The sequence below is a fragment of the Balaenoptera borealis genome (genome assembly GCF_965194805.1).
Source record: "Balaenoptera borealis genome assembly, chromosome: 13".
Classification (NCBI taxonomy): Eukaryota; Metazoa; Chordata; class Mammalia; order Artiodactyla; family Balaenopteridae; genus Balaenoptera; species Balaenoptera borealis.
Window position 1 is genome coordinate 11,578,080 of NC_138870.1, and position 17,417 is coordinate 11,595,496.

The 17,417-nt window shown below is 48.3% G+C and overlaps 1 protein-coding gene across 1 annotated transcript in view; it reads right to left on the reverse strand.

Annotated features, from left to right (window-relative positions):
* Window positions 1-273: 273 nt before the first annotated feature.
* The window catches only part of GRIN2B (glutamate ionotropic receptor NMDA type subunit 2B), a 697,821-nt gene continuing 680,677 nt past the window's right edge, over window positions 274-17,417 (reverse strand). The window contains exon 20 of the mRNA XM_082352572.1: window positions 274-15,776. Coding sequence (XP_082208698.1) covers window positions 13,881-15,776 — 1,896 coding nt within the window. The 3' untranslated portion in view covers window positions 274-13,880. The remainder of the gene's footprint in view (window positions 15,777-17,417) is intronic.

Sequence of the window (17,417 nt, forward strand, 5' to 3'; positions counted from 1 at the left end):
GGATAATTCCTTCCTCCTGGAATTCCTTGCATACGTGAACTTCCTTATATTTCTACATAGGCTTCCAGAACTAACTCACGCCTTAAAACTGGCATCAAGCTTGCTGTGTTTGAACTTGACTAAGTTACCCAGAAGAAACTAAAAGTCTCTGTCTTGAGGTTGCCCGCTTCGCTGTGAGCTGATTAAAAGCACTGATACCTTCAGAGTATCATGACTTTCTCGCAGATTCTTAAGTCTCCCTTCCCCATGGAACACTCTGGAAGAGATCCTCTGTCTCAGTTTTCCTTGAGCTTTTTATTTGAGTGGGTTACATGCTACATACAAATTTTTTAATGATAAAAAATTATTCACAATGTGTCACCCCACAAAATTCAAAACCATTTTTTTAATTTAGCCTTCAACTCTTCTTCATTATAGAAACTCTTCTATACCTTTCTCGTTTTTAAGTTTTTTGTTCTTACCCCTTTGACTGGTCTCTGTAGACTCATGTGGACTGTGTGTGTGTGTGTGTGTGTGTGTCTGTGTCTGTGTGTGTGTGTCTGTGTATGGCTCTGTGAAGAAGACAGGTTCTCATGGGAAAGATTTGGGTAAACCATAAACTAGCTGCCTGGCTTTAAGGACTTTTATCCTCCATCAGATGCTGAACACAGGGTGGGGTGGACAATTCAGGCGGCACTGTTTTGTGAGCTAGGCTGACAGTTGGAAATTCAGACAAGTTTTGGTTCCGCCAAGAATCTCCTGTATAACCTTAGTTCTGACTGCTCATCTAATTTTGCTGTGCTTCAACATTTTCATCTTTAAAATTAAAAGACGATCGTATTTACATGCCAAAGGAAGCCATTCAGAGGGATGGTTGTGGCGGAGGTCTAAGTGGGCTGCTGGTGATCCTGGAAACTATCCTTCTCCAAGCACGGGTAGCAGAGTCAGGCTGAGAAACTGCCATAGCTCAGGGCCATTTTCCATGGGACTTAAGCTACGACTGCTCAAGAGTGACTCCTCAAATTTCTATGCACCCCACTTCTTGTGCCTGCTACCAAGACACAACCAACGTACTTGCCCTGATCACTGAAAGTGCCCAGGAGTCCCAGGAGGAATAACAGTAACAAGGTTGTTCTCTTTTCTGGGATCCTAAGTACACAGTTATGTGCAGCAGGATCTATCCTCCATCATTAAAATGCAGCGGGGCTGACTGTACGAGGCTTGTTGGGCTCTGGTTTGAAAACATTAAATACCACGCACATGTGCAAGCTCTGTGCTCTCTCAGCTTCTCATTCTAACAATGTGTGTGTGCATGGGTGCGGGTGTTTGGAGGGTGGGCTGCTCGGAGCTGACAGAACACAGAACACTTCGAGACCCTTCACCTGAGGATGGGAATGTAAGATGATAAGTGAAAGAGGGAAAACACGGCTGTAAGTGCCCTGGTTGTCTTCCAGTTGCGTTCGCATGAAAGAAAGGGTATTTTTGCTATTTTATGTCTGTCTCAATAAGAGTTCTGTCTGGATGCCTCTCTAGCCTCTTTGCTTCCTGCTGACGTGAAGTCTTGCTATTTTCCCTGCTCTTGACCCTGGGAGAAGAAAAATTATTGAATCTCCCAAGGTATGTTTGCTATTTCCGTCCCACTGAGGACAGACCTCTCCACCCCCGCTCACGGTGTTGTCAAGAGGAGACGTGGGTACCCATGGAGACGTAGTTATCTAAGCAGCAGGCCTGTCTATCCTTGGCGAGGCTGGCTTCTACGTCTCCATCCTCTTAGCACTGATCCACTAATGGGACATCAGAGGACCACGTGGATTCCACAGGGCTCAGTAGGGACGGGCAGTAGGACAACCACGTGGTTGTCCCATTACAAAGAAAAAACGCTCCCTTCATATAAAGCCTGGATGGTCTGTCAGACCTGGAGGTGTCAGCGATCCACAGGCTAGGAAGGGCAAAGCGAAAACACTGGCTTGAAAAACTGTAATTATGTCCATCCAGTTCCCAATGAACACTTCCATCTACCAAGAATGCACCCCTGCTCCTCCATAACATGACTGACAGTGGCACTGTGGGATCTGGTTGTTAGGAGTGTGAGTGTGTGTGTGAGTGTGTGTGTGTGTGTGTGTGTGTGTGTGAGATGTGTGTTGGGGAGGTGCACAAGCATGACAGACAGGCCAGATTAGGTGTAGTCACGCTGTTCGGGTGCATCTGTGGAAGCGTTAAGAGCACACCTCAGGCAGAGGCAGCGTCATGGTCTAGTCTCTGATTTTCAGAGGGTCCTACGTCACAGCCAAAGGGAACATGAAAATAGCCCTTGATTTCAAAAGAAAATGATCAATGACAATTAAAATGTGACAATGACATTGGGCGTTAACTACAAAGACTGTTCTGTATAAGACTGAGATTTCAGGCAGGCATGTTTTGGTTTTTCAAAAAAAAAAAAAATGTCCCCTCTGGAAACAGGTAACATCCTTACCTAAGAGCAGCCGGTAGCCAAGCAAACTCACATTCCTGGGGCTGCTTCCCCTGAAGCCTTGCTCCTGGCAGACCTCTGAGACTATGCACCTCTTAACACAAGGAGGGAGATGGAGCCACAGCCTGGGGGCTTAGAGCTCCTGTCACTCCCTCTCTGCCCGGGTGATGACCAGGGGCTCTCTGGGTGCTGTGGTCTGAAGGACACAGCCTGAGGATGGGCTCAGGGCTGACCTGTGGCCTGACTCCCTGAGGACATTCGGGACGTCACAGGTATGGTGGCCTCCAGGCTCCTCCCTCATCCTGGGGCGGGCACAGTTACCACTGAAGGCAGCCGTGATGTGGCTCTGGCTTTCCTGGCACTGCCCTGGACGGCTGTTACCTTCCCTGGTATTTCTGGCATTGCATCAAACAACTCCCAGTACACACGAGGGCAGGAAGGTGGCCCTCAGAAAGTGCTTTTGAACCTGCTGCATCTCAGGTTACAAGTGGAAATGGAAAATGAGAAGTGTAATTCTATCTTCAGTCCAATCATGCCCAGAAAACAAGCTCCAAGTTTGAGTGAATTTTCACGCCCTGCAAAGGACTAAAGGAACAGACACTTGAAAGGTCATCAGCTTTGGGTCCTGCTCTTTTCCAAAGCTACCATCAACACCAGTAGCCAGTGGGGGTCCCAGAGACGCAGGTGCAGCTCCTGGCTTTGTGACATGAAGGGCTGCTCTCCTCTAGACCCCCTGTACTTTCCCTTCCTCCTATGCTACCCTTCCTCTGCTTTTGTAAGTATTTATAGGCCAAAAATTGACATGAACACCTCATGGGTAAAGCTGCCTTCTGGATATATTCTGAGTTCCCTGGAAACTTCTTCATTCCACTCGTCCAAGAGGGATCCATGAATGTCCTTCTTCATGAGGATGGCACCTCTACACCCTTCCACCAGCTATTATCAGACTATTTGTTTCAACTGGTTAAAAAAAAAAGTGTCATAACATAATGAGCTGGATTTTGCTCGAAAACATTAACTATCCCTATTCCTTGGAGCAGGACTATCTAGATTTAATGGGATTTTTGAGAAGAACAATTCTCCCCCAGACTTACATTTTAATTTTCATTAGGGTGCTTCCCAAGTTGTCACAGTTTGCCCCACCTTGCCCTTAATAATTCCTCTACCCGCTCCTGTCTCAATGAAGAATGGACTTTGTTCACTTTTTTTGAAGAAGAGACTTGCCACTTCCTGTAACTTATTTGAGCTTGGTTCTCTATAGGATGCTTTAAATTAGCACACAGTGGCAGAAGATGCCTCCCACGGGAGAATAATTCACGTTCGATGACAAAATGAAAGTTATAGAGGAGGCTGGCCAGGAGAAGGGAACATGATGGGTTACCAGAGCAGCGTAAGTGAAAGGACAGTACCAGCTCTAAGAGTGTGTTCAGGGGGACAAACAGCAACTGACATTGACCAGAAGGAATAGGGCAGATTGCTTAGTAGACCACCAAGGAGGTGGGGGAAGGTGAACGCGGCTCAGAGACTACAGTGACAGAAGGGCCATAAGGTCAGAAGTGATGTTGTCTCTTCCAATGCTATGAATCCCTTCGCATTTAGAGAGAAAGGAGTCCTTCAGAAACTAGAATTGTCTCTGAGCCAGCTCATTCAAATCCTAAGCTACTTTCGTTTGTGATATCAAGATCAGAAATAAAGCGCTTGATTACTTCAACTCCTGTCTACCCTTTGGGAGAAGTTGTCCTGTAGTCCAAGCCTCAGAAAGGGTGAGAATCACACAGAGTCCAGGAAATGAATATCATCAAGACACAGGTCGTGAGCTGCACAAACAGTTCCCCCAAGTCTGATCTAGCATAGATACAGAGGTGGAAAATACCAGGCGTGCAGCATGATACATTGGTCCTAGTGCACCGCTGTTCGGGGCCCATAAGACTGTGTGCTTAATGAGCCTGAACTGGGACAAGTTCTTTCTGGTATTGCAAGTGCTTAAAAAAGGGCTAGAGGTTACATCAAAGCCAGATGAATCCCAGCGTAGGTCAGGTTGTTAGAGACTCAGTCTGGACAGTGCAGTGTCTGGAGACAGGCTCCACTCAGAGCACCTGGAAAGCTCCTGATACCTAACATTTGATCAATATCCTCCACGGTCTCTCCCTCTGTGCCTTAACAATATGTATACATATTGTATGCCAAGGACACTCCACTAACCGTAAGATAGTCACAGCATAGCTTTGAAGGACAAAGCAAAACTTAGAAAAATCCAAATTCCCACCTGAAATGATAATTTACCTGGGAATGTACACATGTCCTGTGTTGCAGTGACTGTTGGTGGGTGCAGATGTACAGAGATAAATGGGAAGGGACTCGTCCTTAGGTTTTACTGCAGATTCAAGTATCCTGTGGGCAAAATAAAGTGACTCCTTTTCGATTACCATTTATAATAACATCAAATATTTTTCAGCACCTTCCATAAACAAGATGCACTGCTAGGTGCTACAGGAGATAAAAAGATGAATAAATGCATGACCCTTGACCTCAAGGAGTTTATAATTACCAGGGGAGATGGATGTATAGTTAAATAACCATAAATAAGATGGTCCATGATGGCTGCATAATACCATGCATAATATATTATGCATAATATAATTCATAATATCTTTGACTCACACCCTGAAGCCAGAAAAAATTAAACCTGCAAGATCAGCTAAATAACCATAAATAAGATGGTCCATGATGGCTGCCACTAGACAGATTAAAGTGTTATGAGCATTCACAAAAGGCATATACATATATATGGGGTTTTTTGGGGGGGGGGCGGGGGATGGCAGACAAAGACAGTGAACATGATGGACCAGATGTTCTGGTCTTTGAAGACTTGTATTGAGGAAGATGGCTATTATGCAAGAAGGGAATGAGATAAGAGATGGGGAGGAGAGAATTTGGGGCAAAGGGAGCAGTTTAAGGAAAGACAAAAGTGGGAGAACAAGTTGGTACAGGAAAGGAAAGGGACAAAAATGTGATCCCCCTGTTGTCTGGGCCCAGGTGCACACAGGCAAATAACAGGAAGTTATTCTTGCTGGTGGATTGTGGCAAATACAGCCCACTGAAGGGTCGTTTGTTTTGTTCCGAGTTGGAAAATGACATGATTTAATTTGTACTGAGCAAGTGATACTGATGAGATTAGATTCAAATATAAATTCTTGGAACAGTGCTAAAAGACACAAATAATCCAGACTAGAGGGAAGGGCCTGAATGAAAAGACTTGGAAACTTTCAAGGTATGAATTAACGGCTTTCCAGATGACTAGACGTGCAGGATGAGGGAAATCAAGGAGGCAAAAGTGGCTGAAAATCTTTAGTTTGGTGACAGAAAGAATCGGGGTACCATTAGTCAAAGGGGGGGACTTGGTGATTATGTTGGTTTCCATTGGATATTTGACTCAGTATGAAGTTAGTTGTCCAGGAAGTGGCTGGAAATATGTGCATTAAGATGAAGTGAAAAGTTGGGTCTAGGAGTGAAGATTTGGAATTCATCCTCATGCAGAGAGTCGTTGAAGTTGTGGAAAATAGAAATATTGCTACAGAAGCACAGAGGAAAGAAGAAGAGCGTCAAGCTCAGAACATCATGGCAAGTCGATGCTGAGGGGGCAGGACGGACAGCAGGAACCAGTGAGGGAACACAGAGAGAGGACCAGATCAAAAACCAGAACGTGTTGCTACCCAGCGGTGAACTTAGGGTGGTATTCATGGTGCCGAAGAGCAGAATTTAAAAAAAAAATAAAAGATTACTGGATTTTGTAACAAGGAGTTCACTGGAATGTTGCCACTGAGTAGTTCAGTAGAGTGGCAGGATGTAGCCCAATTTTAAAGGGTAAGTCATGCGCATTAACTGAGGAAATGAAGAAAGAAAGACGACCCTTTTGAGAAATTTGGAAGTGAAAAGAAAAAAAATGGAGATAGGACAGGCATTCAAGAGTCTAACTGGACTGAGAGAAGACTGGGATTTAGGAGCTGTTGTAGGACTTGTTTTTGGAGATGGTGGAACACTGAGGACTGTTTTTAGAGATGGTTGTAGGCAGGTGTGTGGAAGGGATTAAAGATGCAACAGAATGAAGTGCTATTGGCTGGAGCGCCATAGAAGAGGTTGGTGGGGGTGGGTATCAGAGTACGGGGAAGAGGGGCACTGAGTTGGGAGGGAGGATGGCGAAGATGAGTGAAGGATGGGAGAAATTTAAAGGTAGAGAGGAGAGGTCATGTGAGAATTTGCAAAATCAGGTGTCTTTTCTTAGCAATTCAGTAGGAAAGAGATGAGATGAAATGAAAATAAAAAACAAATGAACAAACCTTTGGAGAATGTGACAGGGAGTCAACACTGGAGAATAAAAAAGATGTCTGAGCTGGGTAGGGTTTAGGTGAGATTAAATGGATCCATTCTGTGCTCTTTGGTATAGGTTTTGACCTTCTGTTCTTGGAGATGGAGTGGATGTTGGGAGAATGGGAGACAGAGTTAGAAAAGCAAGGTAGGTGGGGTGAGAAGGCAAGAGGAGGAAGAGATTGCTGGTGAGGGTGTAGTTGATATGGGTGATCACAGGGTGAGACCAAGGAGGGAAGTAAATGAAATCAGAGGGGTTTATGGACCAGAACAACAGAGGGACCCTGAAGGAAGGCACATGATAGGATATAGAAAATGCCAGGTTGTGGTCAGAGAGGGAATTTCAGTTTTAGCACTGGGAGGTGGAATAATTCCAAAAGAAGGATTCAGGCAAGGCCACGATGGGGAGAGGTGAATCTCTGTAGTGTTTTAAAAATAATATAATGCATAATATCTTTGACTCACACCCTGAAGCCAGAAAAAATTAAACCTGCATGTATAAATCTACCCATTTATGCACACCTATTTATACATACATAATACATCCATTTAAATATTGTATGCTTTTGCATTCGCATATTATATGTGAGTATAATATACTCCATTTTAAATTTTTTCATGTTCTTCACAGCACTAGCCCAGGGGCATGATATGTGTTCAGCAGACATTGGTTTAATTGAACTAACACATTTAACTAGAGCTTTTACTTTTTTCTCCTGCAGAGTACTGGAATCTGCTCTACCCCCTAAATCACAACGCTAAGGTAATTACGAAAAAGAGAGTTCAGGTTTAAACTGAGGAGACCAAACCTTTAAAATAACAGTTTTATAATGGGCTTAGTGTTGTGCTTTTTCATTGTACCCTGAATCCTTGCAGCGAGTTCCATTTCTCTCACCTTTGCCAAAACACGAATTCTACACACAAGAGTCCCGAGGCTATGGGGAATTCTACTCATCCGCTCTGCTTTCCACCCTTAGTTCTCATCAGGAGTCCTCACCCTCAGAATCACACCAGCAACTCTGCTGTAAAGCACAGAACAGAGCCAGAAACTCACTGCGATGGGCTCGGAGATGGATGCAAATGGACACGTTGGCAGAGAAACATGGAAGATTTCTAACTCTGCCCACTTATTCCCAGTACTGCTATCCGAACCCATCACTCTCTGGGCAAAATTCCTTTTCCTTGCTTCAGCATTGTAAATTGGAAGCCCCAAACCTAATTAATCTCTCCAAGGCACAGAAAGAGCACTGATTTTCACTTAAGGTTTTTGGGGGCATTCTTTGTCATGAGAATAGATAGGTCTCTATGCTTTAAGTCAGAGGACCCATAGAACCCCTGCATGGTGATTGAGTCAATGTGGTTGGAATGGGATGGAGGGGGGATATATGAAGATATCTTGGGATTTTATATGATACTGGAACCCCCGAACTAGAATGGAATCCTAGATCTAAACTATGATTAGAAGTTCTCAGACTGCTGAATCTACATTTTAGCGTTGTCCCAAATACCTGGTAGGTCTAAAAAAGAACTGCCCACCAATTGTTGTACCCGGTAGTCCAGTAGCTTCCATTAGTGTGTGTTGGGATCACCCGAGACCCCCTATGGAGGTGGGGAAGTGGAGAACATAGAACGACCCAGCTACACTGGAAGATTAATTGAACTGGGACAGAGGAGAGACAATGACAGTAACTTTTTATTGTCATAATTTGATCTTTCCAGTTGTCTACTCAGTAACTTGTACCAGATGAGAAACATCAGTCTTCCATTTTCTACAGAAGGAGTCAAAGCCCTTAACCTGTCCTACAAGGTACAGATGTTAGAAATTCATAAACTACACATTCATGTGGCTGCTTATTGAAAATAATTCCCGGCTGGGAGTCCTATTGCTGTGTCACATGAGCCTTAAATAAAAGCAGGAGAAAGATGAGATGGTTTAAATGTCTTCATACTCTAGAACCTGTGTCTTTCCTCCCTACTCTGTGACTCTTAGCGTTCTTTGTGCTATGCCTCTTCTCTTATACCATTACTTTATTTCCAGGAAAAGAAATGAGAACCCTAATGCAAGCTAGGTGTTGCAATGTCTAAATTTCTAATATGGCTTAATACGGCACCCTTCCTGGGATGATTTTCATTTAAATGACAGATGAGCAGCTCAGGGCTAAAGGAATAATTCTGTGTGGGAAGCCAGTAGTTGGAGTGGGGTGGGGAATAAAAAGGAAAGGTCTTCTCAGGACCTCTGAAGCCACACCATGGACCATATGCCATTTGTAAGGCCAGACCCATTCCAGGGTAACTGTCTACCCTGAGCTGCTTCTCACCCATAAAGAGTTCCTTAGACAGGAAGGAGAATCTCTTGACACGCGAGTGAAGAATGAAACGCTCCACCAAAGTATCTGGCAGTCTACTGAGCACACATTCCTTATATGGCTTTGGGCTCAGACAGCACAGAAGGTATGGCCACAATACCTAGAAATGCCTAATGCGTTCATCCTATTAGCACTGCAGCTGCATCATTTATGCACACATCTGAATCATTCCTAACACACCAAACAGACACACACAGGGTGTCAAGCAGTGAGAGGGCTTTTTTAAAGAGATGGGAATTAAAAGAATAAAGTGAGTTCTGGAATAGCTTTTTCCAAAGGTTATTGCCCAAACAATCTGGTTATGCTGTCCCTAAATCTTGAACTAAGTAAAAACCAAACCAAAAAACAAACAACAAAAACAAACAAACAAAAACCCCCAAGAAACCCTAGTCCTTAAATGAGATGTGCAGGTGACCAGCGCGCTGCGTTTTGGTAACACAGTTTCTTCACCTCCCATGCAGAGAATTCACCCTTGGGCAACTTCTGACGGCCATGGAAGACTGGGCGGGTGATATTCCCTTAATTTTCTAGACGACTCCTATTTTATCACATTACACATGCGTTTTGGCACTACTGACACCACCGACATTTAATGGAATCATTTGGGATTTTTTCTCCCTCCGTCACAATATGGCTGTGGCCAGTAGAGGGGAATTCAGATCAAGGACGTTTCCCACGTTCTGGCTGAAGAAACACAGTGACATACTTTGAAATTACAAGATCCACTGTACATGCGTCACTCTGAAGGGTGTGCACACTCTTGACTCAGGCAAATTCAAGGGTCAGACTACCTAAAGTTGGCAGAAATGCTGAGATTTAAGCATGGCCACCGAAAGGAGTGATATAGGACCACACCCACCGACTCACTTCCACAGTGGAAGGGAATGATAGAGGACACGGAAGATAGAAAGCACGGACTCTGAAGAAAGTCGGAACAATTAGCGCTCCCGAGGGTGTCTGTGGAATCTCACAGTTTGGACAGACTGGGTCTTTGTCCAGACCCATCTGTGGAAGAGATGGGGCTGATAGCTGAATTCATCCTCATGCATTTTTCCTGGCTTCTTATTTTGCAATGAAGTTAACATCTAGAACTTGGCATGGCTCAGCCTTCCTTCCTTTAAGCTTTCTTGAGCAGGCCATGAATATCTTATTTGGTCTCAATTCATACATTCAGTTGAAGAGAAGTGACCAACGGGGGCCAAAGAGGGGTTTAGAGAAATGGAATTACCCAGCTGACAGCTTTTGATGATGGCAGGATAGGACAAAAATGTAATGTAATATCTCAGCTAAATGGATTTGGAAATTTCATACGGTGGTAAAGAGAGAGAGGCTGCCACCCTTCACAAAGCCAAGGGTCCAGTGAAAGAAATTCTACTTGTCTGGTTAACCCAAGGGCAGGTTCTGAATACCTGGCTCGAGGCAAATAGCACCTTCCTGATGGCAGAAGCAAGGACAAGGCAAATATAAAGTCACTACTGGCACTGTCCCTCCTGTGCTCACCCTTCTACCTCTAAACCCAACTCCTGAGACCTTTCTAAGAGAATCCTCTGGCCACTGAGCTTTGAGTAGAGCCGGTAATCTTTCCTGGAAAAGCATGCACATTTGTCAGACATGTATCCAGGGCTACCTCCCTGTAACCAGATAGCACATGCTTCAAGAAAGGAGACCTCGTGGGAATTTTCTGGGTGTGCTTGCAGCGCTGATCTCTAAGGAGGAATGGAGGGGGCCGGGGAGAGGGCTGGAGCCCAGGTAGTAGGAAGAAAAGAGTCAGAGTGACTGAGGTGCTTGTTAAACATTAGAGGGGGCTGCGGGGAGATTTCTTAGGACTGAGCTTCCTGAAACCTCTCAGCCACATCAAGGATGAGGGGTTGATTTGACCTCAATTCTGGTTTAAGCCCTTTGGGGAATCTTTCCCACCCTCGGTGCCGACAGGGAAGCTATGGCGCCACCAGCTTGACTTTGCACGGATGCTGGTGATCTATGGTCTACCTGGAAGATAGGAGCTGGGCCTGGGGTTTGCCTGGAGCCAAACTGGACCTGACGTCAAGCCCAGGCCGACAGGCATGACTACTTCTCACAGGCCAATGAGAAGACTGGTGAGGTGGGAGGTGGGACACACAGCCCCTTCCCTGGCTTAGTCACCACGGTGGCCTCCATTCCCGTTCACTGTTCTCCGGACACCCTGAAGCGAAAGCCATACAAAACAATTCCCCCGAAATGGAAAATGAAACCCCGAAACAAAACACTTCTTCCCCCTTCATTCCCATCCCGACCCCGCTCCCTCCGGCCAACACCCTGAATACTCACGAGAGAACACTTTATCTATACAAAATTAATTAGAAAACAAAATATTTACATATGAAATAAACACCATCTTGATTTCTGTCACCAGTGGAGACGACAGAGCCCCCTTTGTTCTAGATTGCTGTTCGCTAGGTTAGTCGGTTTGGTTCTTTTATTTGAAAGGGATGAGGTAAGAGGAAGAGTGAGGGAGGAGCCCCTGACCTGGGACAGAGTCGGGGCGAAGAATGTTTGATGGCCCTTCGCTTTCCTCCTCCTGGAGATGTCTCACGCCCTGTGTCCTCTCTCTCCAAGTCCTTCCTTGAATCTAAGGTAAAGCACTCCGTGCTCCTCTCTCCAAATCTGCGAGAGGTTCAGCCCCTTGCCCCCAGGTTCGTTTTAGAAAGAAAACAAAGCTTTACAAGGCCTTCGGTTGGCTTGAAAATGAAAGATACTGAGGTAAAAATCAAGGAGGAGAGTGGGGGCAGCAGTCAAGGGCTGGGGGGTGAGGAAGGGAGGTGAGTTGGGGCGGGTGGGACTTGAAGAGACATGGCCGCTTCCTTCCAGAGGACGACGAGCACCTTTCTGGTTTGTGTGTCCTGTGTGCAACATGGAGATCCTGCAGCCAAGCTTCCAAACTGACCTGGCTCTTTGGCTGCCACCCTGGGTAAGGGGAGGATGGCAGGACAGTGGAACTGACCCACGGAACACGCCTACCCCAAGTGTCAGGACTGGCATTGACAAGTATTCGTTTCCCTTCTCAAATTTCCAACTTTGAGTGAAGGGGGTATCACATCTGCCAGTGCCCTCATCCCTGGAGTTTTATATGTATATATATATATATATATATATTTTTTTTAATTCTTGACTGGTACAATCTGGGAGGGGAAGGAGGTGCTGCAGGAAGGTGGAGGGGTTTCTACAGAGAGTGTCCGCACTGGGTTCAGCGTCACATCCGCAGGGAGCCAGACCCAATGGGGTAGCGGGGGAGTCCCTTCTCGCCTCCCGTCCCCACTTCCGAACCTCTTCCCTTCCCTCCACTGTTTCCCGAGCTGTACTCGTGCAGCAAGCTCATGCCTCTTCACTGGTGGTTCCCTATCGGCTGTGGCCAGTTCAGGGGGGTAACAAGCCTGCTCTCCCGGCTCCAGGTTAAGCAAGAAGGGATCAAAGCATTGAAAACATCCCCCTCTCTCACTTACCCGACCATAAACGACCCCCCTGTCCTTCAACACCTTACTTAGCTCCTCCCCACAAACTGGCCAGCTGAGGGTCTAAAAAGCTCAGACGAGCTTTGTACAATCTTCTGCCCTCAGGTACAGGCCAAAAGAATCCTGGCTGCTTCTATTTCCCTTTAGCCTTCCTGGAAAGTTCTTGGCCAAAACTGGTGGAATGTATTGGCAACCACGGAGGAATTATTTTTGTACGATTGCTCACCCACGTTTTTGTCTAGACCACAGGAACTTCTCCGTCAAGAACTTCCATTCTCCTCATTCGGGAAGGGTGAAGGGGAGAGACAGCCCAAATTCAGGTAACATAGGACCACCTCTGTTTGTATATAAGCCAAAACAAGCCCGGTGCTTAGGGATATTGAAAGAAACAACATTATGAGTCAGGTTGCCTTCTCCGCATGAAAAGGCCTGATGGCAGGCGTGTACAGACAACACGTGTGCAAGTGTATATAGACACACATGCACACGCAGTCCCTCCTTCCTTGCCTCTAATGCACCACGAAACAGTGCTCTGATGTACTTTCCATCAGACGCCAATGACCTTTCATTCCAGTTCACCACCAGTAAGTCTCATGGAACTGAAGCAAACTTTTTTTTTTTTTTTTTGGCTTATATAGAAACACACATGGCTTCCCACCCTCTGCTTGGCGCACGATCCCCAAACACACGCCATCTAAGCAACAAGAATTTAGCAAAAGCCTCTTTTCATTCACAGGCAGTATGCTAAAGGAGCTTATTGGGGCGCTTCTGCTTCCTCACCTAAACATAAAGATCAGTTCGGGGAGAGCTATCCTGTGCTCCCGTGGCCTCCTCCTGCTTCTCCTTGCTTCACTCGAAGTGGGTGGCAAAGAGTCCTTCCACGCTAGGAGCAAGCTCGCGTGTGGCCACTTCCTCCAACCACTCCGCCCTCGCCGGCTGAGCGAGCCCACCGTATCCTCTCGCGGGAACTGGGAACTGGAAGGATGGACAGACCGGGAAGGAGGAGGGGACTGGAAAGGGAGCAGAGATGCTTCTGGTCACCAGGGTCGCCCTCAGAAGGAATCGGAACTCCAGGATCCCATAAATAAATGAAAACGACAAGAAAGGAGCAAATGGGAACCAAGTTCACCCCCGTCACCCTCTGTGACATGCGCACCACACGTCCACAGCCCCGACCCTCCCGTACCCACCTTCGCCTCTCTCTTCCCTCACTCAGACATCAGACTCAATGCTAGACAGTTTCTCATACACATGCCCATTGCTGGAGCCATTGAAAGCCCTGGGGTTTTTGTTGTTAGGCACACAGGGGTTGGACTGGTTCCCTATACAGATGTCTTTCTGGAAACGGCCTGGTACGGCCCCGTGCAGGGCCGACACCACCGGCTTGTTGGTGACAAGGGCACGGAAGTCCGGCCTGGCCTTCGGCACCCCTGCCACCGTGGGCTGCCTGAAGAAGTAGGATTTGCTGCCGTGGAGCAAGCACTGGTCGTCCCCGAAAGTGGGGATGAAAGGGTTCTGCGTGACCCGGTCGGGGTAGAGCGACTTGCTGAGCATGTAGCTGCCGCCGCCGCCGCCGCCGCCGCCGCCGCCGCCGCCGGGGTTGCCGTGGTTGCCATGGTTGCCGTGGTGGTGGTGTCCCGCGGCCGGCGCCGCCGCCTTGCCGTTGCCAAAAGCGCTCTCGCCGGCCGGCATCTCAAACATGTGCGCGTAGGGACTGCCGTCCAGGAAGCGGCCCTTGTCTTTCAGGCTCACGCTGCGCGGGGCCAGGGCGGCCTCCTCCTTCTGCAGGTCCACGAAGGTGTCGTAGGAGTGCTGGCGCCGCAGCTTGTTCCGGGTCTTCTTCTGCGCCTTGGAGTTGGTCGGGCTCTGGGGGTACTTGGCGGCGGACGCGCTGGACGTCACGGCCACCGGGGCGGCCGGCTGGTCCAGCTCCTGCAGGGAGTTGTCCTCGCTGATGTCGTACAGGTTGCCGGCCTTCTTGCACGCCTCGCAGCGGATGCACGCCTGCCGGCCCGAGTTCTGCCCGGCCACGCTCGTCGAGTAGTTGTGCAGCTTGGACGGGCAGCTGCGGCAGAAGTTGCCCCCGGAGCGCTCTTCCCAGTCCACGTTGGCCAGGTTCTTCTCCCAGGGGGCCGGGACCCCGCCGACTCCGCCGTGCTTGTCACCCGGCGCGTGCTTGAGGTGCGCGCGGTTGGTGCAGGGCCCTCCCCCGCCGACCGAGTCGCGCTTGAAGTCCTCGCCGCGCTCCTTGTAGATGTCGGTCAGGTCCACGTGCTCCCAGTGCGGCGAGGTCTCCTTGGCGCGGAACTGGTCCAGGTAGAAGTCCCGCAGCCCCTCCTTGTCCCTGAAGTAGCGCTTGTGGTCGGGGGAGCGGGGCGGCCGGCGGCGGTAGGCCAGCTCGATCTCGTCGAACTCGCGGCGGGACTTGGCCGAGGCCGGCCGCTTCTTCAGGCTGTCCTTGTACTGCTGCTTCCGCCTCTTGGCCGCGTTGCCCTCGATGTTGCCGTAGGTGACCGTATGCGTGGAGATGTCCGACACGTCGGAGCGGATCAGGTCGTCGTGGCCGCCGTAGCGGTCGCTCTTGAACGAGAACTTGCCGTACAGGTCGCTGAGCTGGCTGTGCTTGGCGGAGGGGAGGCCGATGTCCAGGGGCTTCTTGCCGAGGGACCTGGGCTGCGTGGTGAAGGGCGGGTTGTCGCAGTCGTAGAGCCCGTCGATGGAGCTGGCGCTGCCGATGCTGTGCGGCCGGTGGTGGGGGTCCTGGTACGCGTTGCTGTCCTTCAGCTGCAGGTTGCCGAAAGTCCTCTCCACCTCGCTGATGTAGTCGCTGAAGAGGTTCTCCTCGCAGGGCGGGTTGTTGTAGGATTTGCAGTCAGAGTGTGTGAAGCTGCGGCGGTGCTCGGAGATGTCGTAGACGGACGACTCGCGGCGGATGAAGTCCAGGGCGCTCTGTGGCGAGCCGTTCACGCCGGACAGGTTGGCCATGTTCTTGGCCGTGCGGAGCAGACGCAGGATGTTGGAGTGTGTGTTGTTCATGGTCGCGGTGGGGGAATTCATCACGGATTGGCGCTCCTCGATGGCCACCCCGTGGATGCAGCTGTAGATACCCTGGAGGGAGGATGGGACCGGTTAGGTCTCCGGCGAGGCAGGAGGTGACTAGAAAGACCAGCCCCCAACCAACCCACCACTGACTGCCTAAGTGGATGCGAAAAGTCAGAGAAGACATGAAAGAGATGGTCTTACACACTCACAGAAACATACGGCTAGAAGCTTGCCTGCCTCATCCCCCTGCACTTAGCAAGTCGCATCACGAGCTGGTGGCCTGGCGATCCAGAGGGGACATGGCTACACCAAGTCACTTGAGCAAATGGATTCGAATTGCAAGACAGGACATTCTTGCCTCAACTCCACTACTGACTCGAATTGATTTTCCTTTCTGTGCTGAGGTTTCTGTGTCTCAAAAATGAGGCCATGATATCAACTGACAGCAAAAAATATTGTCAGCCTTCTGGAAATCAGTAGCAATGCTCTACAGATGCTGGGGCTTTTCGGCCCTGCTGGTCACCCTTGGCTGGCAGTAAAGCTCGGCGGAGCCCAGGCGCTCACAACTGCCACTCTTTCCCGGCTCTGACAAACTTTGAGCAGCTTTTAGGATTTTGGTCACCAAGTCACAGCTGAGCAATTCTCTTCTTGAGCCAAGCGTGAACCAAATTCACAGAGACAATCAGGCAGCCCTGGGGTCAAAGAGGGATTTTTCTCCTGCTGTGCCCTATACCGGGGCAGGAAGGACCTGGGACAGATATCCCAGTACTAAATAGGAATAAAGAATCCCCTTGTTGGGGAGAGGGAGGTGGGGGAGGGATGGATTGGGAGTTTGGGGTTAGCAGATGCAAACTATTATATATAGGATGGATAAACAACAAGGTCCTGCTGTAGAGCACAGGGAACTACATTCAGTAGCCTGTGATAAACCATAATGGAAAAAAAACTATGAAAAAGAACGTATATATATGTATAACTGAATCACTTTGCTGTGCAGCAGAAATTAACACAACATTGTAAATTAACTGTACTTCAGTAAAATAAATAAATAAAAGAATCTCCTTGTAGAGTCCTCTCCTTTATCCTCTCTTTAGCTGCTGGTTTCCTCCTTATAGTTTCTCACCCAGTTACTCTGATCATAAATAATTAATATCTTAACAAATTAGTATTGACTGAGAACTCCCTGTGTGCAGCTCCTTGTGCAGAGCCCTGAAGAGCACTGTCCAGGAGAGGGAAAGGCTCGGGCTCAAGTCTAAAGTCAGGCCGACCTCCTGCCAATCTCTTGTTCCCTGCCTTGAAAGGTGGACACATTTGGAACTTTTCTGCCTGGCAAGGGAAGGTCTTTGCAGAGGAGGTTGTTTGAACTGTATCTTTAAAACTAGGGGGATAAATTTGGAAAGGGGCTGTCCCGATGGAGGGGGATGAGAGGAGAGAAGATTAGAAAGGAGAACTGCAGCTAAATGGGAAAGAAGGAAGATTTGCATATGATAAGCCTCAGTTTCCCCGAGGCAGCCGTGAGGTAAGAGATCTTTAAGAGAAGGTTCCTCTACATTCCTTCTCAGGCCTCCTTTCTAACACTTGATTATGGCCAGGAGAAAATGCATTTTTCCTCTACAGAGCCATTGATTATGTCGAGGGGCTACGAATGGGATTTCTATTACAGGTTCCCCCCGCTGCCACCATCCCCCTCTCTGGAGAGGTCTTGGG